This window comes from Sinohyriopsis cumingii, chromosome 4 (assembly GCF_028554795.1).
Source record: "Sinohyriopsis cumingii isolate HCF-2022 chromosome 4, ASM2855479v2, whole genome shotgun sequence".
Taxonomy (NCBI): domain Eukaryota; kingdom Metazoa; phylum Mollusca; class Bivalvia; order Unionida; family Unionidae; genus Sinohyriopsis; species Sinohyriopsis cumingii.
Window position 1 is genome coordinate 142,695,661 of NC_142964.1, and position 23,021 is coordinate 142,718,681.

At 36.3% G+C, this 23,021-nt stretch overlaps 1 protein-coding gene across 1 annotated transcript in view; it reads left to right on the forward strand.

Moving 5' to 3' along the window:
• The window catches only part of LOC149802228 (uncharacterized), a 63,141-nt gene extending 43,073 nt beyond the window's left edge, over positions 1 to 20,068 (forward strand). Inside the window, exon 11 of the mRNA XM_089956659.1 lies at positions 9,582 to 20,068. Coding sequence (XP_089812785.1) covers positions 9,582 to 9,883 — 302 coding nt within the window. The 3' untranslated portion in view covers positions 9,884 to 20,068. The remainder of the gene's footprint in view (positions 1 to 9,581) is intronic.
• Positions 20,069 to 23,021: the final 2,953 nt, after the last annotated feature.

Consider the following 23,021-nt stretch of genomic DNA (forward strand, 5'->3'; position numbering starts at 1 on the left):
ATGTGATCATTTGACATCTGATGTCAAGAAAAATGTTGGCCTTGAAATTTTGGATCATGTTCAGGCAGTGTGCGAAATGGCCAAGTGTGAGATCCAGTCAGTAATCACTAATTTTGGTTTTGTGTCATTTTATTAAAGGTATGAAATGTTTTAATTGTTATGAATGAGAAGCTTTATTATATAATAATTGATTTCAGGCAGGTGGAGCTCAATATAAGGGACCTAATTATGCTGGCTTATGTGTTTTCAATTCAGGATGCATTCTGATATTACACACCAACATAACTGTCCAACTTGCCAACAATGTTTGGAATGGTCATAGAAAACTTGGACTATCTGGCAGTAGGGATTCTGTTGCCATGTCAGGCCACTGGTGTATATTTAATAACCAATACAAATTATGGGTCTTTATTAAGATGGTCCAATTTTCAAAAAATGTCGCCAGAATAAATAGTGAATATCTTTCCAAGACTGTTAATGTAATAGGCAGTGAAAATTGAAAAAGATGGGATAGTTGTTACTTTATTGATAACAATCAATACAGCCATAATATTACAAAATAAAACATTACATGACTGTTTTGCACTACTTCTATGGTCTTTGCATTGCGCATCACCGTTAGTGCATAGGTTTAACTGTTATCACCTGAAATAAATGCATTATCAAATGTAAAATATCTACTTTCCTTCTGTCTCTCTTTTTCTAATAGAAACATCAGGTATTAAGCAAATCTATATTATATATATTATTTTCCAAATAATAGTTTTGTAAGAAACTTTATTTAGATAATGACATTTTAATACTAAAACCCTATGATCGAACTTAGCAATGTTAGATAAGTGATGTATAATGTAACCGTCGATTTCACGCATTTGGGAATTAAATGCCCCTCTCCCCTTTATGGTAGCTTCACAAAGTACATCTCCGATAAGCAGGAGTTCAGAAATTTATTTTTGCCACACTTTACATGCTTTGCTTGTTAGTGAACTGCTTCCTAAATCCCAGGAATGATCACTGAATGCTGTAGATTTTTTCCCGACAAGCAAATTATGATTTCCATTCCCACAATTGAAACTTACACGAGTCAGCTTGACCTGGCATTACTGTACCATATATGTAACCATTGATTACCATCATTAAATTAAAAGAAGGAATGATGAAACATATCACAGAGCATTTGTGCCCCCCCAAAAAAAACTAATTCAGAATAAATATGTTATTTAGTAAAGAGTTTTATTTGCACATATGAGTTAACAATAAGAAATAAGGTGGGATATAAAATGTGGGAAATAGTTATCACATGTATGGTAGCTTGAGACCACATTTGAACTGTTAACATAAATCTGCACCCATTTTAGGCATTGTTTGTTATAACAAAAATAGGGCATGGTTTACTTGTCAATCAAATGCTAGTGCTTTTACTAACTGTAGAACAGACATTTTATTGAAATAATCAGTCTCATAATCAGTATTGGCAATTTTAATAATCAGCTATATCTGGTATCGGCATAATCAGCAAAAAGTGACATTGGTACAGCTTTAACCACCACACTCACCTGCTTCATGCAAAATATGTAGAATGATAACTCTACAAATACAAACAAGCTTCAAAACATCAGACCCATCATAATTTACTCTCTAACTTTTCTCAGGTTATATTGTGCCAGTCACATACCGAACATGCACACCTGACTCGTGCATATCTACTGAAAGGTGAACCTTGACTAGAGTACATACCCTGCCAGTGTCCACTGACAGCAGAACACATTTTTATCAAGTGTGTCAGCTTCCACTCTATGGGACAGAAGTATTTTGAACCATTTTGATTGTGTATTACCACTTGTATTCTTGCAGATGGCCACTACATTTTCAACCTATGTAACAAGTTTGGTTAATTTCCACCTAATGGTTTAGATGTTGTTACAGATAGATGGACTGATGTTATCACAATATCTCCTTGCGAAATCAGGAAAATAACCATGCTTTAAGCAATGGTTGTTTGCACCATTTCTTACAAATCTTGTAAATCTGACACTTTTAATGGATAATTTTGCATTGGATAAATGAATTTAATTTGTATTTAATCTGTTGTATAATGGATACAGAGCTGCAAAATAGACTTCAAATCAGTGGACAATTTCTAATTTGTAATCATGCAGGAAGTATAGTACTTCTTAGCTCTACTCGTTATCAACAAGAAGAACTGGATTTTTTATCCATCCATTAGCATAATTTTGTTATCACTAAAGCTCCTTAGGTACTTTTATACACACGTTCCTCATTAGGTCGAGTTGATCCTATAACACTGCTGTAACAACCATCATGAAAATTAAAGGATGGTTGTATCATCATGGATTTTTATACTTTAAGATGCCTATATAGCCACCACAGCAGCTGTCTAGAAATTCTTATCACCACTTCACCTGAATGGAAAGTCATGTCAACTTGGGGTTTTCACCAGAAGACTTCTTACTATGTCTGGTTGGTCATAAATCAAACTGTTGCAAATATGGCAGTCACTATGGATAGCCATGGTTAAACAGTTATTATTAGAAAGTCAGGCACAGTGACTTATACCGAGGATCTAATAGCATGTAGATACTCCTAGTTCTTCCTGTACCTAAGAGAAAAATAAAATAAATAAATGCTTGAGTTAAATCTTGTTGAATTCAACATGACAAATGTATAAAAAAAAATCTAGTGGTCAGATGGCACCGCAAACTTGTTAGCCGTCTGTATCAAGATAATAGGCATGAATGTGTCAAATTTTAATGAAAAATTTAACATTCTGTGACATAAAAACACTTGCAAAGTGGCTTGACAATATACAGTGCAATTTAAATTACATTCTGTATAGGTTTACATGTGTAATAATGAACAACAGGCTATAATTCCAGGAACCTTTCTGTCATGTCTACAGCAGAGTTCCTCATGATGCACACATCTTACATCAATTTTTTGTTTTTAAAATCTGAGCAATATATTTTTAACTTTTAAGTACAACAGTAGCTGTATTGCTTTTGTGAAAAAATGATACAGTCCTTCTAAGAATTCTTGATATAGTGTTAACTCTTTGTGCTCTGCAAGGCTCCGAGTGTGAGCGTAACAGCCTTCTTCAAAAATACGTTACCTAATCATAATACCTTAGTACCTTAGGAGAACTACTACTATCCTGCAAGTCCAGTCCTTCCAGAAAGTACTTCTAGCTAAAGTGAGCTAAAAATTTGTCTGCCAACCTATGTGGCAGTCAGGCAGAGTGATCATCCCTTAAGTATAAGACTTGGCAGCAAAGCCTAAAAATACCTCAGTTCCCCTCCTACCAAGAGGCATGCTTTCGTCACATGAGACCTTGCAAAAGCCAGACTCTACATGGAGGATATACCACTACAAGTTGGAGTTTTTCACTTCTAAGGAAAGCATATTCCTTCCATATCCAACTTTTTCTTTTTCTCTCACGACAAAGTAATGCTTTTACAAGTTGCTAACACTTTTTCATCACACACATAGGTACTTGAATGTGAAGCATAAGTGACTTCACATTGAGTTCAGGCTGTAATTATTTTATATGTGCAGGTCTCTAGCAATTATATAACTCCTATATATGTGTAAATATATATGTGTAATTCCATTACAAACAGGTACATATTCATGAGTTTCCATTCCAGCCATTCATAGTGTCCAGGCACCAACTTCATTGTTTTTATTTGTACTGGCAGTCTGTGTGCCTTTTTTCCCCTTATATATTGTTGCACCTACTGTGTACATCTCTAGATAATGGTTCCTCACCTTGGTTCCCTTTTCTGTTTTTTTTTGTTTTTTTTTTTTTGTTTTTTTTTTTTTGTGCATAATGTGGATATTTGTGTTCATTTCTGTATTTCTTCCTCTCTGGTCAGACAAGTACAGGTCAGCACACTATACATGGTTTACTCAGTTGCATCTTGTGCATGCGTGTTTGTATAGTCAACACTCGAGTCATATTTATCTGCATATAGGTTCGGGCTACATATTTATATGTGTGCGTGCCTTTATGCTCTCAAGAAACTCCATGTATATGTATAATTCCATATAATAATAATAATAATGTATAATTCTGGTACATCTAGGTGAGTTTCCTTTACTATGGTATCCTTAGCCTTGGAACACCATGCTCCAATAATTCTTACCTGTACAGGCCATCCTTGACCTTCTGTACAGGTTGCGTTGTATTGAGATCGTCTGCTATAACTTATTTTCCAGGTAAACTTCATTTGGTATAATAATAATAATAATGAGGACTTTGTATGGCGTCTAATCTTTAGAAGCTTTAGGCGCTTTACAACTTTAGACAACACCTATAAGATAAGAAACATAATAATATTATTACAAAAACAAACATGAAATTAGAAAAACATTAAAAAAATAAAAAACATGCTGAAAATATTTCAGGTAGGAAACATTATTAGGTCTTTAAGTTTGTTCTTGCTGTCGAAATAAGTGAGTTTTGAGAGCCCTCTTGAATGTGATCACTGTGACTTTGTGTCTAAGTTCAGTGTGCAATTCATTCCATGTTGCTGGGCCCTGGTATGCAAAAGAACGCTGTCCATATGACTTTGTTTTTATACTTGGAATAATGAGTATACGATTGTCAGAAGAGAAGCGTAAGTATCTTGCTGGTGTGTACACATGGGTGAGGTCAGATAGGTATGTTGGACTGGAGTCCATCAGTGAAACATAGCACAGAGAACAAATTTTGTGTTTGATTCTGGATCGAATGGATAGCCATTGTAGGGTACAGAGCAGAGGGGAGGTGTGCTCTGATCGTGGTACTCTAAGTATGATCCAAGCAGCTGTGTTTTGAACTTTTTGAAGTTTCTGTAGTAGATATTGAGATGAACCAGACAGAATTGAGTTACAATAGTCCAGTCTTGAAAGTACTAATGAACACAAGTGTTTTAGTGGCATCAGCTGAAAGATATTTGCAAATTGAGCTGATGCGTCTCAGCTCAAGATATGCAGCCTTGCATATGTTCATGACATGTTGGTGCAATGTGAGAGTACTGTCCAGAGTAGCACCTACGTTTCGTACTGATTGTATGTATTTAATGTTGGCATTGCTGATATTTATTGTTTTAGGTAAAGGATGTGAATGAGAAAGTCTTTGTGTTGTGATCAGAATGGCCTCAGTTTTATCATCATTCATCTGCAGCTTGTTACAAGTCATCCATGATTTGTATAGCTCTACGCCCACTCTGTATTCAAACATGTGCAGGCCCACAAGGTTATAACTTCTCTCCTGTGCAGAGTATTGTCATTATAAGAGAGAACAAGTACAATAGAAGGTTACTGCTCCATGATCGTTGACACATTTCTTAATCATGGGAGAGAGGATATCAGAGAAACCTAGGACTTGTCCAACCTTCTCGCCAACTCTTAACATTTCGAACCAATTTCAAGGGTATCGGGCACTCCTTTTTCTGCAAGACCTGCTTCCTCATGGTGTCAGTGACAGCATTCAGAATTTGCGAAATATATGCCCTATCAACAGACCTGAATTACATGCAAGTTCCAACAAGATGCATTAGTCGTACTCATGCCAGCATTCTCTTTCATTGCCAAGAATCGTCTCCCTTCCACAGTTAACCAAACTTTTGTCATGAAACCTCTGTTGCATTGGAATACATTAACTGAAGGCCACCTACAAGACCTAGTCCAGGCTTTCATGTGGTACCTTGATAGAACAGAGCCATTGTGTTGAGTGAGATAACACCTCTTTCTACTTCTGATAAAAGGATAGGGGGATCTATCACATCAGACTCTTTCATCATGGAGTAAGGGGTTTATTCACTCAGCATATAAGGAAATAATGCCAGCTCAAATGAACTTACTTCGCACTTTGGCTCACAGGGTTGGAGCAGTTGCCACCAGCCTAGCTTTAGACCGGAACTGTTAGCTAACCGACATAAATCAGGCCATGAGATGAAGATTGGAGTCCACATTCTCTAGCTTTTATCTCCGAGATCTGTCATCCCAGAAGGCCCAATGTGATCTGGTAGGACCTATATCTGCAGCTCAACAGGTCACCCCTCCAGATCAATCGACAGCTTCTTGAGATGTCTAACATACCTTAGGGGATCGGAGACGATATCTCTAGGTTAAGGGGATATCCTTCCAGCAACATCTTTATTCTCCTAAGTTATTTTGATTGGACAAAGTATTTGAAGAAGAAACCAATTTTTCCTAGTAAAATATGTTTCTTTGAGACTCTTATACCCAATCATAATTCACAAACAGCCTCCCTGTAGTTACGGCCGTAGAAAGCATGCCTTCCGCTCCAGTAATCAAGATATTTTTAGGCTTTGCCGCAAAGTCTTACACTTATTTTGAGATCACTATGCCTGACCACCACATAAGTCAGCAGACAGCTTTTAGCTCCCTTTAGCTAAAAGTAGTATATGGGAGGGCTGGATTTGCGGGATAGTAGTAATTTTCCTAAGGTATTATGATTGGCTAAGTACAATTTTTGTGCCTTCATCTCAACACTGAGATCATACCCAGTATAGTGGGAAATGCCCCAATAGTCCATCTCCTTTTCAAATTTCACTTACTTTGCCATCAGCTACCTTTGCTTCCAGATAACTGCAGCAAGGAAGAATGAGAACCATGGATTTCAGTGTCTTACCATCTTCTAATTTGAAAAGTTTGATCCAAGAGATCTTACTGCAGATGTTGACTTCAAGAATTGTTCTTTCTCACTGTCTTACAGTTTTCTGAATAATGATTTGGATTTCACAAGAGAATTCACTTGCTCCTTTTCGCAGTGTGGTAGATGTTAATTACTCTGTATGATGGAACAAGACCATTGTGCCTGTCAGTCAGACCTTGCCAAGATTTCTGTCAAAAACTCCAGATACGTATGCCATCTGCTGTCTTACTGGTGCCCAACCAGTCCATCCTGGCAGCCATTGACTGGTCATTTTATCATCCTGTCTTGTTACTTTGACAGTGGTCTGGTGAGTCCATCTGCATTGCTCTCCCATCACCAGCCCTGCCTTTAACCACCCAAGCCCGATCAGAAGCCTATCCACCAGTTGAGTTTGCAATTTACAGCCAGGTACCAGCACAAGATCATTTGTCTACATCTACCACATTTCTTCAGCTTGATGTAAATGGATGCTTTCCAAATGAGGATAACCCTACTAGTACAACCTCGATCAACTTGTATCACAGATTCTAAAATGTAAAGGACTGAGTTTATTGTATGACTGCACTCAGAAGATTTATAGGATCTTGTCTCCTGCTGATTGCCCTCCAGCGCTGTCTTTGAACATCTATTGGGGCATCAGTAGATGTAGATAATAAGGGCAACCATCCCATCTTTAAAAGAAAGACAAGTTCAGAGTTTTAGCAAAATCAAAGTAAATTTTCTCAGATATACTGGCATAATGTTGCTGTACATTTCCTGTAGTTTAGGGCAGGTTGTGGGAACTTTTTCAACATCATATAACATGATACTACTCCTTACACCATGTCTAAGTCGAAAGCTTTCCTATTGGTCATAGGTAATTAGATGAGTAGGTGCTATGCAAGGCTAACTGACATTTCAGAAATGTCTATCACTTAAGATTAAGGAATTCATTGATTCTTCAAAACCATCTCAGAAACCAGCTGTCAGCAATAATATCTGCCCACTAGTACAGGACACTCGGAAACCTATCATATACAAGTCAAAAATTTTGATGAAGATATTGGGTGATAACGTGTATGTCCCTCCTTTGTATGAAACAGATCATTAAGTATCCCAGGCAACTTTGGGTTTTGAGAGAAATTTAGTGGCAACCTCTCCTTTGCTCGATTTGGCTTCATCTTCAAGCTTGTGAAGAAAATAGATGACATTACAACTTGTTAGTCAACATACCACATTGCTGAAGTAGTTTAACAGGAGCCCACTGCACATTGGTATTCTTGATTTAGTGAGACTGGATGCTTTCCTTTGCTCCTCTTCACACAGACCCAATCATTCTGTGGCTGTTTAATCATTGCCTTTTGGTTCTCTCCCCCTATCTGAAAGCCATTTTGAGGATATAAGAAAGAAAACAGAACAAGAATTACTTGTCAAACTCACGTTACCCTCTCTTCCATTTGTCAGCATCAGTCCAGATAGTGAGATGATCATCACCAGAAGGAGAAATGGATAAACTCCAATCAACAGGAGTAATGTTGTCCTCCAAAGGTCCCCCGAGGCCTTAGGGATGTAGAATAAGTATGATGCACTTTCCTGCCTGTCTCTAATTGCCCCAGTAATAAGTAACCTACATGTATTGCTATGCCATTAAAAGCCAAACCTCTCCAAAGCCTCAGATTAAATGACAGTATCCTTGTAGACTCCAGTATCCTTCATTTTTTCCCAAGCTGGCATTGACCTTTTTCTTGAGCACAAATCGGCGAACCTCTATCCTACCACTGGCTAGTTTTATTCTGTGGTTCATTGAGAGAAGAAATTATTATAGATTGCCGTCATTGATGCAGATCTCTAGACATTTTTAAAAAATCCCTTTCCCTTTGTCTGGATACTTAACCAGATTTTTCCAAGATAACTTTTTAGAAAATTAATATCTATGTTAATTGTGCATTCATGGCCCAGCAAGTTCAGGATTGATGGGCCTAGTGAGTTCAGTTCTGGTTGAAAATGGACTAGGTAAACCAGCTTGCATTATATCTTTGCCTGCCAATAAAGAACACTTGTGTGGTAATTGTTTCAGTGTTTTCTGTTACAAAATAGTCTGTTTTCATTTATTTCAATAACTAATATATGTCAGCTCATTCTTGTACAAGGACAGGCTAAACATGTCAGGGACTAGCCTTAAATGACACAAAAAATTAACTTTCTGTACACTGGGCAATTTCAACAACTGTGGCAGATGTTGCATAATAATGTCTGAATAAATATAAGCTATTAAAAAATCTATTCAAACCCAGCAAGTTTTGATTATCACTAAAAATGATCTCTAATATTGATCGTGATGCAGATTATACTGATATTTCCAACTGCAAACGGTGCAAGTATAATGTCATGGTTGTTTCATTATGTCCATTAAAATTAATGTATATACTTGCATACGAGTCCATCTGCAAACTGTACAAGACCCAGGTTTGCCGTCACATAATGCACCGACAGATCTGGGTCTGTGCAGTTTGTTAGGAGTAATCAGTAGAACAAACGACATAGACCTTGATCTGCTACATTATGATATGATAGATCAGGATCTTTTTTTTTTTTAGCAGTTTGACTCTACTTATAAGCGAGTCTAGATGGTATGTTGTCTCAGAAAATTTGAAAGGTAGGTCTCTTTGGTTACAGGAATGCTGGCAAAGATGTCCTGAAATATGCAAATTATTTAGACTGGTTCAGGAATTTATTCATGGTATTGTTATTTTTAATACCACTCTTAAGTCTGATGATCGCACCAGCTGTATCTAAAAATGGAGTTGTTTGATGTTTGCCATGCCCTTTGTAGTTGTATACAAAAGCTCGACAGGATTTTGTTACAGTAATATATATCTTTATTTATTTACATTTGTAACTGTTGTATTTTTGTTTACAGAGATCCTGGTTTGGCTAACCAGAAATGCCAACGTAAATGAAGAGGCAGGTCCGATCTTTGGTCATAAAAGGACCCATCATAGAGACAGTCTCCTTGAGGAACATGAAGGACACAATGCTGTATTGATGAATGAAAACCCGAACCATTTCTGGGAGAGCAAGAAGGACGATTCTTGTCCTTCTTTTGGGAACATCCAGCGGGGTCAGCGGGATAAGTTGTCCCATCCCACACAGAGAAGATCCATCCAGACTTGTGGCAATATACCACACTTCAGCTTTCTGTTCAGCACAGAGCCAATATAAAGGTCTTATGGGAACAGTTATTTTACCATCAATAAGTTTCTGAACATTATTGAATTTAGCGAATTTGTTTAATGGACTTGAGCTTTGAACTGTATTTCTGTATGTAAAAAGCTTTAACATTACATAGTATGACTTTAACCAAGACCTTTGGCAAAACTACATAGGTCTTTTACTGAGCTAGAGACATGCCAACCGTTCATACTTTGGTAGAATCATTCCTGTATTGAACCTCAGATCACACTGTTATGATTGGACTGATGGAATGCTACTTTGTGAAGAACATAGAGACAACATGCACAAAACATTAAAATTATTTAATTGATGAATTAAAAATAAAATATATTGAACAGTAGTAAAGACAAAACATAACCGCAGGTAAACTGTTCTTAAATTTTATTGTCTATTCATAAAGTTCTCTAGAGGACTATATGTTCACAGATACTTCTTGCAATGAATTATTATTCACAGAGTATATACACCCTTCAGTAGTTTATTCACTGTATAGGCACGCCATCCAATGGATCCTTCATTGTGTAGGTGCGCTATCCAGTGGCGTCTCCACTGTATATTAAATTTTAGGGTACTTCTTGTGACTGGGACTCCCATGTTCTGATGTTCATAGGATATCCCAGGTTTATCTGCCTTTGTGGCAGGATTCCTTGGCCAGCACAAGAAATTTTAGCCTTTAGCAATCTCTCAGCCTGGCCTTAACACATGAGGGTTAGAAGTGGTTCATGTGACTGGGGCTTCTGCATCCCATTGTTCTTAGGACATCCTGGGTTTGTCCCTCCTTGTGGCAGGATTCCCTAGCTAGCACAATCTCCATTTAGCAGTCTCATCCAAGTCTTAACTCAACAGGGTTGGAAGCAACTACAAAACAAGTCATTTTTAGTCATAGTATAAGGCTAATTGCACAATATATGTACATTACACTGTTACATACAATGCCCTTGTGCTCTGTTTTGTACAAGTGCTCTTCTTTTTTGTCATGTCTAAAATCACTTTCTTGTCTCTTACTACACTAAATTAAAGCGAACTTAACATTTTATGAATGCAAGACAATGAAAATATGAAATGTTTATATTGCAGCTGATCTATACAAATAGATTACAATGTAATAGCATAGTATATTCAATGTATAATCAATTTATTTGATAAACGTTATAGTCTGTATGGTATAAACAATGACTTGTGCATAATAAATACATAAGTAGTGAAAAACAATCATCTAGAATGGATTATAATGAATAAAACACAATCTTCAAAACAAAACTCCTAGTCCTATATAAACAACAAAAAAAGAAGGAAGAAAGAAAAACTTTTTCTTCCAAAAGTATAATGCCCAGCTATATGCAGTTACAACACTTTTCCCAATAATATTCCAAATACTGAAAGAAATAAAGAATTTTCATACCTTAATCTGGCCACACTAAATGTCCAGGTTTTAGCTACTGTCCATAGTAATCGTACGTGTGACTGACAAGTTTTAACTTGCATATGGTCACTTTATACAGAGCCTTTTGACAGGTATCATGAAGGGCACAAGCTTCTTGCTTGTTGAGAACCATTACACCATTATCAGTCTTATTACTTACACAAGTTTTTATTCTACAGTCAAACTTCAGACACTATGCTTTTAGGTTATTATTATATTGAAAGTCTGATTGTATTTACTGATAGATTAAAAAATGAATTAAGTCACTTCTATCTGATTCAGATTTTCCAGTTAAATTTTACATAGGCAAACACATAACAATGTGTACATGTAGATTAATGAAATGAATGTAATGTTGATTGTAATTCATTTATTGAAGCATTTATTTTAAAAAAAGCAATTGAATACCAACCATTAAAAAATTACATCAGTTTAGTCCTCCAATTCAGTTGAAAACAAATGTAAGAAATATTTAGAAATAAAAGATGACTAATAAAAATTGTGCAGCATTCGGAATGAGATCTGTAAGACATCAGCACTGGATGAATTTGCCTTTGCAGTATTTTTTCAACGGAATTCACCTTGCACCTTGTGTGACAGAGGACTGTTGAAAGCACATTGCAACAAAAACTAACTTTGAATTAGTTGGGGTAAATCCTTAAAATAAATTGTTGCAAAATACAACTTTCAACATTCCTTTTTCAATGTTTTAGATTCCTGTTTTTTAAAATGCTTGCATTCCTGTAAGATGTAGGTAGGGTTTGGCTTCTCTTGAGCTACTTGTACACTTATAAACAAACGGTACCCATGAACCATTTCATGCCTATGGTTTTTTTGGTTTTGTTTCAAGATTCATATATGTTACTATTAATTCACCATACACAATATCTTGCACGTGAAAAGCATGCAGAGGTGCACAGGTACTTGGGGTGGGACAAGCTTCATTGTCAGATCATCTTGAGCACAGCTTTGAACTGAAAACTAGAAAATTGAAAATTCTGAATTAGCACTGGGAGTTTTCCTCAGGGATGAGAAGTCTCACTATTACTAGCGATAAAATAAGGACGTTAGTATTTTGCTGATAGAACAATTTTTAAAAAAAAAAGTTCAAAGTTGACAGTCATCCATAAATTTTTTGGACTCTTGTTTTGCTGTGAATCAGTAACAAAAAAGCAATAATGTAATATTCTTTGTTTTAGCATACATGTGATGGTAGTCGAAACGTCCTGGAGTAAAATTGTCAGTGAGTTTTCAGAGGTTGAGTATCTTGAAAATAAAGGTTATTTACACGGAATTTTTTTTTCCTTGATGTCCAGCTGGGATGGCATCTTAAATTTTTGGAGGTCACTCAGTAACTTCTGCCCTTGCTTATAGTGCAGTCTGTGTTTTTTGACCCCATTTTGTGTGGGTTATTTATACATATTTGTAATTACAATACAATGATCTAGGTACTCCTGTCAGTTTAAATTAATTGCAATGTTTAGTTTCTGCTGTGCCCTTTTGAAGTCTTATAGCACAAATACATACCATAATATCTCTATCCAGACATCAGATACTTTCAAATATGAATACACACCACATGAATAATGCATTTGTATATGGTATAGACTCACTTATAAGTTAAGTCAAACTGCCAGCAACAAAGATCCATAATATGCCTGCAGATGTGGGTCTGTGTTGCTTGTTCCATCGGTTACTCTTAACAAACTGCACAGACCTGGATCTGCTGGTACATTATGTGACTGCAGATCTGGGTCTGTGCATTTTGCAGTTGGACTTGTGTATATATATGATAAACATATTGCATTCCTTCTCCCTATTTTGCCCAAAAGGAGAAGTCACTTCTTAAAATTCATGTCTAGCTTAATCCATATGAACTTTACATAACATTGAGAATAGTCACTGATAGCAGCAATACATTTCCTGCTAGTATCGCGTTGCTTTCCTTTAATGGGATGGAAAGTACATTTACCCAGTCCAGTTCCCATCTCCACTTAGTTCTTTGGGGACCAGAATAAAAAAGAACATGTTCTCAGCCTGACCCCTTGGTCATAACCAACACATAGAACACCCTTCCTCTTTTTCCATGGACTGGTCATGTGAGTTCATGTGTGGGGACAGTCGACCTTCATTGTTGGTAAATGTATTTTTGGTTAATCATTGCACTTTTTGTATTTGTTATTTCTTCCCCCGTGTTTGCATAATTGAGTGTTTTCATGGCTAAGGATACCCTATGCTTACACTAGAGCCATCAATGCCAGTGTGGATTTGATCAATGCCCCATGAGAGTAAGTGTGCCTTCACAACAGGAATGGGTAGCTGCACCTTACCAACAAATATGGGCAGTGCCCTTTCACGGAAAGTAGATTACAGGTGACCAATATAAGCATGTCACTTGTTTCCAACAGGTGTTATCAATGGGCTTAGAATACTAGTCACTAGTTGCAGAAACCCTCTCCAAGTAACCAGAAGAACTTGTATGATTAGTCCCAATACCCCCCTGTGATTAAAGCTGTCAAAACATCTACCAGGTACCGTCGACCCTCAAGATCAGTTACCTGGGTATCCAATCAAAGGAAATTTTATTAAATGTGAACATGCTTTGTTGTAGGTTCATACAGACCAACCCTCAAGAGAGGTATAAACATAATTATTACTAATATATGTGACCAAAAAGTGTAATTGGGCATAAAAAGAGCAATCTATATATTACATGCTATAATTAGCTATCTATATATTACATGCCATAATTATAGAAAACTTTATGAAAAAGGTACATTTATTTTGTCTGCTCCGGTTCGAGTCTCAGATTCAGCCAATGTAGATATGTGAGAAAGCATGCCAGTAGCTTCTCGTGGGTCGGTGGTTCTTTCCGGGGTTTTCCCCGAGTTCTTCCTCCACCATTAATACTGGCCGCCATATATAGCCTATCGTGTGCTGAAAAATGGCGTTAAACCCCACAACAACAACAACATTTATTTTGTTACTTACCTGGGTCTACAGTTAAAATTCTTGTCACATATCGGCTAAATCCATATGGATTAGTACAAGAGTATAGACATGAAACAAATTGATAAATTATAATTATTTATGCAAAACACTGACTTTAACTAGTCTACATATAACTTTCGTTGAATGTCTTGAAATCCACAAAAGAGGAATACTGTATTACATTACGATAGAATTCTTCTTTCAAAATTTGTGAAGTGCTATTTGATTTGTCTTTTACTAATGCAACATGTTTATAAGTTTAACAAAATCCCTCTCCTCAAACATTTTTTGAATCATTAACATCAGAGTCACATCAATAAAGCCTGTTTTGTTTAATATTTGGCAACATTTTTTTCCCTTCAATTTAGACTGATCTGTTGCGTATGTATCAAAACGAATCTGTTATGCATGGTGCCACATTCAAGAAACCCATGTTTTCTTCGAATTGCTTTGTGTACAGTTACTATAATAGAAAATAAGGAAATTAGAGATCTAACAATGGATAAATGCACAGCAGTCAATATTCACACGACACAAGCCTCAAACTGTAATCGTTATTCTGTGTCTTGCTCACTCCTGATGTCTTTGATCTGAACTAGGAAACATGTTTTCTTTTCTTGTTTTTTTCTTTTAAAATGGGTAACCAGTTGCCCATTTTATTACCCGAGTTATTATCAACAGGCAAGTACCCATAGACTGTGAGCACTAGAGAGACTTCAGTTATGCCTTTTTCAGTTCCTGCTCTTGGCAAACTGGACACCACACAGGGACCTGTTTTTAGCTGGACACCACACAGGGACCTGTTGTCAGCTCAGATTCTCCTGGGTCTGATTTTTTGCCACACTTGAGTGGGTGCTAGATTAGGACTGGTTTCTGACCATAGTCCCAATTCATGTTTCCAAACCCGACTCTTTTCTGTACACAGATGTATTAGATTCAGGATTGAATGTGTACCTAGAGTCAGAAGTCCTTCAGGGCTGTTGACTTTGGAAGAGGCAACTTTTTCATAGAAACAACTTAGAATTGTGTGCAGTGTTTCTAGCCCTCCAGGTGTGTGTCATCCTTATAAGACATTGTTGCATTATGATTGAATTTGAAAAAAGTCGTTAGCAGTATACCTGAGATGTCAAGGAGGCACAGGTGCTTCTTGTCTTTATGTGGACATCAGACACATTCTCCTTTTAGCAGTCTTGGATGAGATCAGTCACATAATCTGCCATATACTGGGAATCAAGAATATCCTGATAGACTGCCTGACTAGGTGATTCCATGTGGAATCACAGGAATGGTCCCAGCACCAGTTAGTTGCAAAGGCACCTTTTTTTGGCCAATAGTGGACTTTTGTTATGAGACTGAAAAACAAGATCCCTACAGTGAGCCTGGGTGATTATCATTCAGCAATCAACTCTACCTGTTAGTAAACATGCCCAGCAGATGACAACAGAGTAAGAACCTGCTATTGCAGCATAGATTTCTCCTACACAACAACTCTTTGATTCTGCACCTTCATGCATGGCTGCTATGTCTAGTTATTGAGCAAGGTTGCTGACTGCATCACTCAGATAGGAAGGCAATCAACTTTCAAGATTTATAATGTCAAGTGTAGAATCCTATATAATATTTGCAGTAGGACAGAGGTTTATCCTAGCAGTCTATGAAACACAGTAGCAGACTAACTTCTCTTCCTTTTTGAGGTAAAAGAATATCTTGTTTAAACTATTAAGGGTTGTAGGACAGCCCTTTTTTTGCACTCAAGTTCTCAGGTGGTTCTGCCACTGGGTTAGATCTCAGCTTTCTGATCTCATCAGATATTTTGAGAGTCTGACTTGTTCATGTATAGATTATTACAAGCCCTTTATCAACCTAGAGTGAAGCAACCCTCAAGAACATGAACTTAAGACCATCTTCCTGCTGTCCTTGTTGTCAGATTCATACCTTGTCATTGGAAAAGGGTTGTTTACATTTCACTGGGAGCTATGGATTGATTATCATCTTCTATTACCTGGGTTTCTGGTGAAGAATCATCTGCCTTCAGTGGCACCATTCTTTGAGATTCCCAGTCTCAATTCTGTTTCTGATGGGAATGATCAGGATGTCTTTGTCCAGATAGGGCCTTATGGTTTTGTTTGGCTTCACCTATAGGTGGAAGAAATGTCAGATTCATTTCCCTCTCAAAGGTTCCTTTTATATGTTGTATGCCTCCATTCTAAGTGGATTGTCGTCACTCTATAGCAGGAGTCTCTAACACGTGGCCCATGGGCAAAATGGTTGGTGTCAAAAGGTGTCATGCGAGAAAACAAAGATGGTGTGGCCCATGGGCCATCGAAAATGCCCTCATGCGGCCATCAGGGTAGTTCATTTATGAGACCCCTGATCTACAGAGTCCTTATCAGTACCTCACATCGTTCATTATTTTATCTTTGCTTATGGCATAACAATCTAAAGATAAGTACTGATTGGATATGTACTTAATGCCCTGTTGGAGCAGCACAACATACAGCTACCGTCTACTAATTAATGATAGGCAGCATGCTTACTGTAAGGGTAACTTCCAGTTTTTGTGGAGGCCCTGATCATTCCTCCTAACTGGTAAATTCAGCAATGCAATAGTCACATGTACTTTATTACTGTTATTAAAATTGGGGTGGGGGTGAGGTGTTAAGCTAGTTTCAGTTGTGTAATCCTTTCTGCTGCTGTTCCGACCGCTTAGGTGGCCTAGTGGTTAGAGCATCTGCCTCAGATGCAGGATGTCGTGGGTTCGATCCCAGGCCGAGTCATACCAAAGATTTATAAAAATGTTACTAACAGCTGCCTTGTTTGGCGCTCAGCATTAAGAGGTTAATGTTGGGACTGGTTGGCCTGGTGTCAGAATAATGTGACTGTGTGGGACATCATGCTACATGTCTGCAGCATGATGCCCCAGTGCTAGACATCACTATAAACTGTCACACTGCAGAGATCGTAACGATATAACTGAAATTTTTTTAAAGCTACATTAAAAGCTCAAATCACACACACATACTGCTGCTGTTCCATCCTACCCCACTCTGATGTCATGTTGTCTTGTTCCATGTCAAAGGAGGAAGGGTATTCCATATGATGGCCATGATTAAGGATTCAGTTATGGTCCTCCATTTAGTAAGTGGAGGAGGGCATATCAACTTTCACTGGGAACTTAGCACACTAGAAAAGGAAAGCAATGTGATAGTTGCAGGTAAGTATTAAATAATTTAAAATAATACCCCCCCCCCAATGCATTTGCAAAAAAAATTATTACTCAAAATATGTGTAATTCTGACCCCCCCCCCCCCCCACAAAAATGTTTGCAACACTGGTTTTCTGTTAACTTGCCATATTTTGTGACATTTGCCCCCATTATAGCCCCACAATATTAATCCATTCATTTAAGGACAAGTACACTAATGAAAAATTGTTTTATGCCTCTTTATTTAATATTATATTCCATAATTAGAGTTACTCAGTAAAGTGTAGAAATTACCACCAAAAATAATGAGATTATAAATGGACATCATCTTTTTATGTTTGTGTGGACATAGGGTGATGTACTTGCCCCCATGGTTAAATGTGCGGAGTTGTGTGGTTGCAGATTTTAAAATCTCTCTCCAAATAAATAAATGAGATACAAGACTTGCTTGTGTTTTATGGCATATCAACACTGAAGCTTATATTGTACTGAAGGCAGTAAAGTGCAACTTGTTACCTAGGACATGTGTGTCTGCAAATTTATGAAAAATGAAGAAAACTAAATGAGGTTCATGTGAAGTGCATATTTAAAATTGACTTTTTATGACTTTTTAAAGTAACTCAAGATTTGAATGACCCATAAAGGTCTTAGTGTCCTAGCAGTGGGATATTTTTAATTCTTCTTTTATGTTTTTTTTTTTATGTTAGATATGTACATGTCATGTTTCATTGACTAAATGCATGTGCATACAAGATTTGCTGTCGTTTGAAAGCTGAGATTCATAATTATTTTCTTAAAATGTTTAACTCTTGATTTTCAGAATTTTTGGGTTGATTTTACGTATATTATGTTCATGTATGTAGGATTGTTTAATAAGATTTTAACAAGTTACCTTATTAATTTTTGCTCAATAACATTAGTTTTATGCCATCTACCAAACTTTATAGATAGCATGCGTTTGGGATAAGGAAGAAGTCTGTTGGTTTGGAGTTTAAGGGTCAAAAGTCAAAGTCACCATGACTGAAAGTATAAAAATAGTTTATACAAAGTAACATTAGTTCTTCATCATAGACCTGGACCAGTCTTTGTGGATGGTTTTCATGGGATAAGGAAGAAACCTATTTATTTTGGAGTCCAAGGTTAAAGGTCAGGCTGTGCACACTAGCATAAGACCATGGACCAAACTTTGTAGATGGCTTGCGCTTGCAGTTAGGTGGAAGTCCATTTATTTTTGGGGTTCAAAGGTTCAGGATCACTGGCTTAAAAAAATTAAAATTTGTTTCTGCACAAAAATATGTTCTTTATCACTTGAGCTATGTAAGAGATCTATTGATTTTGTGGTTAAAAGGTTGAAGGTCATAGCAATTGTGAGTTCTAAAAAAATGGGTATTGTGCAAGTTCTTTGATGAAAATTTGTGGACATCTTCCATTTAGGGTAGGAAAGAAAACTATACAGTTTGGGGTTCCTAGGCAAAGGTCAGAGTCATGGTTAGTCAAATGACAAAATAATGGTTTCGGCAATATTTGATTCATTCAAGACCACATCAGTTGGTCAGTAATCTTCACAGTCATGCATGTCCTAATAGACAATTGTTTACTAATATTCACAGTTATATAGTATCTGTAATAAGTCTAATTTGAAGAACATGAAAATAAGACCCAGAAAAATGCATGGTATTGATAAATAATCAGATAATCAATTTTTGTAGGATTCTTTTTTCTCAAATTCAGTGGGAGTCCTTGTTTTTAAATGTATATATGTATCTGTATTTGTATATTGTGTGCATCTATATTTGTATATCATGTTTATTATTGGTAGGTTACTGATTATCCTATTTGCATAACCAGGCTTACTCACTGTATCTCACTTGAAATAGAAGAAAATGGCATCTTGGCACTTGAAATAGGAGAAAATGGAATCTTGGACCCATAATGATTGGTGGGGTCAGTTCTTGTTTTGAGTGAGCTTCTGGATTCTGGTTTAAAATCAAACCTACACCTGGGGCAGTGTGATAAATCTTCATCAGTCCTGAAAGTCAGTGCATAGTTCATGCAACCTTGAAATAACCTTGAATTAGAGGGGTTGACTTGAAACTACTTCAGTTTTGTAACAGTTGGTTTTATCTAGAAGTAAATGAATACAAAATTTTCATATTTGAATATTCATTGAATATATTTGAATAGGATTCAAATGTCAGTAATATTATCAAATCCATCCTTTTTTCTTTGTCAATTCTGGTATTTATTTATTGCCCACTACAAGTGCATTAAAAAAAAAACTGAACTAAGCCATCTAGATAAATTAAATGACACCATAATTTTTATGGTATGATCCTTCACTCATCAGCCATTGTCATTTCACAATAGCTATTTACATGCAAACAAAAACATGGGAAGAAATTTCTTTAGAAAACATTTTACTGATCCAGTTGCTCTTTCATTATGGTAGATATCAGTCAGTTGAGTGATCTCTTGGCACCTGGGCCTCTTGTTTGTCTTATGTCATTAATACATATCTGTAAATGCACTTACAATAAAGAAATTGAAAAAGATATTTTTGCGTTTCATATTTTAGTGATAGATTATTGATCTTGAGGGATAAATTAGATATCACTTAAGCAAATCTATTTCATTCAACCATACAAAATAGCCAGTTTTATTTACAATATTAATCACCTCCCAGAGACGTGTACTTTCTATTTATTTATTTTTTTAAAAATGCCGCATGCCACAAGTTTTAACAAACTGAAGAGATGCAACCTAATCTTTTCAAATGTTTAAAAATACAGAACTGCTTTTTTTATATAGGCCCCCATTAACAAAGATGACGACAAAGAAGAATAACATGAGGGAAAGAAGAAATCCAAATTAGGATGGCTGAACCATTTTAACCATTTTATTCGGGAGAGGCGATTAGGTCAGTAGTTGAAATAACAAAAAAATTAAATAAAAATCCCTGCAACGTAATATCAATTGTTGGGGTTTTTTTTTCGCATTATCTACTACTACACTGTTGGGTATGAATCACTGTGCTTACATAGACTTCCTGTTAAAATGGGTCATCATTATTGCAAATTGGAAAATGGAATTGCATATGGAGTAAATGTGGAAGAACACGTCAGATGAAATGTTGGCTATAGAAAATACGTTTGGTATGGCAAGGCAAAACTTCCACCATGTGTGTCAACCAGATTCTGCATCTGAACAGAGATTAAAGGACATCTTACGTTACAAGAAAGCTAAGAAGCTGGGACAGCACTCCTTTCGGTACATACTGCATCTGTAGTTGATTCTGTTGGAGGGTGTCCGTAACGTGTACCATGAATACACCTACAAGAAATTGAAAATCTGCAACAGAAGTTTGTCTGTATCAAAACTGTGCAGCCCATATGATGGTAGATATACATTTCAAAATCATATGGCAAACCTTCATACACAATCCTATAGGCCTTTTTCAAGGCCACAAAAACTATCCAGACAATACAATTTAAATCAAGGTGCCAAATTGAAGTTTGTTAAAATTGCTGCTTTCTTGCTTAAGTTTCGTATGTGAGTGTGTTACCTATAACATGCAGGTTTCAAGGGAAATGACATAATTTGGTGATGTACAATATAATATTTCGAGACACTGACTATTTAACATGTCAGTATCTTCATTGTATGCTAATTAAAAAAAGTCTTATCTGAAATAAAACATGATTTAAGATGTAGATAAATTTAAAGAAAAGTTTGCTTTCTCCATTTAGGAATTATTTGTGACAAATGAATTTGAATTGAATGACATTTTTTGGCAATGAAGCTTTTTAGACACTGATATAGCAATTTTGAATTGATAGAATATATAACCAATCTAAATGAACACCTTAGGGATTAAAGTACACTTAATATACAAAACTATTAAAATACAATTTAAAACTTTTGAAATGTACATGATATAGGCATACAACTATTTTTAAAGCAAATTTCCATCGGATTGCATGTCATTTATCCAATCAGTCCAAAAATAAAAGTGGAATATGCTTGTACATCCATTATTTTAAGGTTGTATAGCGGTGATCATCGTCAAAGAATATAAACACAAAAAGCTTAAACATTTTTAGTCAATTTAACATAGAACAGCAATTAATTTAAGCCTTTCAGATGATTCTGATTATGATAATAAGGCAATAGTTGGTACTACGGATAATAATAAAAATAATAGCAAAAACGACAAAGCCATTAGAAGATTTATAGAAAAACTAATGCATTTTGTATGTACAATTGTTTTTCCTCTAATATTTTTAAACAAATATCTTTCCTTGTTTACGTTGATGTTGTATTGAAAGAAGCAGCCATTAAAAATAAAAAAAATTTTTAAAAAAAAATCATTTAGCGCTCTTGTACCAAGTAAGCAACATGAGCATTGTCCGCAGTCAAGTTACTGTTGAACGTTTGTTTTCCTACCATTATCTCAAACTTTAGGCATTATATCTTTGCTGAAATTGGTAAGGATGTTCCTGTTATTATTCTGAATTATCCCATGGGGAAAGTAGGTCACAGCTACATATTGTTCTTTCACTAACGATTTTGTTGTTGACAGGTTAATCTCAGTGATCAATTTTTAGTTCCTGATGTAATTTCACATGCAGACATGCTATGTTTTTGTAATTCGGTCAGACTGAAACTAGATTGGGATAGAAGTTGGGCACTGAAGCAATTTTTTTTGACGAAGCAAAGTATCACTGGAAACGGAATAAAGACCTCGTGGTTCTTCGAATCACGAGATCCATGTTTGTTTCCAAGGATACATAAGTGAGGCTGAGGATAGTAGTCGTGACCTGTTAGTGACAAAGCATGCGTCTCCCACAATAGAGACCGCTATTTATATGCCTGGTCAAGAATTGCTGAACTGGACGCAGATACTGCCATTTTGACTGATATGGACTATTCTAAACAGAAAAGGACAGTGAGCAGTATGCTTGTTTGCTTAGTAGTTTGCCTTTGCTTTGAAATGACAATAATTTGACAGTGTTAGGGTCCCCTGGGTGACAGTCTGGTTAGAAATTATAAATCAGTGAATGAAGTTAATAAATTCTGTGCATTTTTTATATCCTTGATGCTGGTCATTTTTAAAAATCGGGGGTGGGGGTGGAGGTTACAAACAAACGAACATTTTAGTCATTGACAAGACCCAGTATTGTATGTTATTAATGGTTGTGACCTTCGTTGAACAATGAATCCGTCCCATTAACTTGTAATCTTCCACCTATCCTAATTGATGATTATCCTTAGAATAAGATTTTCTTGAGTACCAATGCTTTTTCTTGGTCCTATGTACGCATTTTGTGTGTGAATAGGTGTTGTTCATGGTGCCTGCTGTATAACAAGATCGACCTTTTGAACTTCTGACAAACACCCGGGTGCAAAACGCTACATCGCTCGCTCTCAAGCTGATTTCAATATTGTAATAAATGTGGAGTCTGCGCATTTGATTATAGCGCCCCGTTTTAAGGAATTCTTAGATTTTG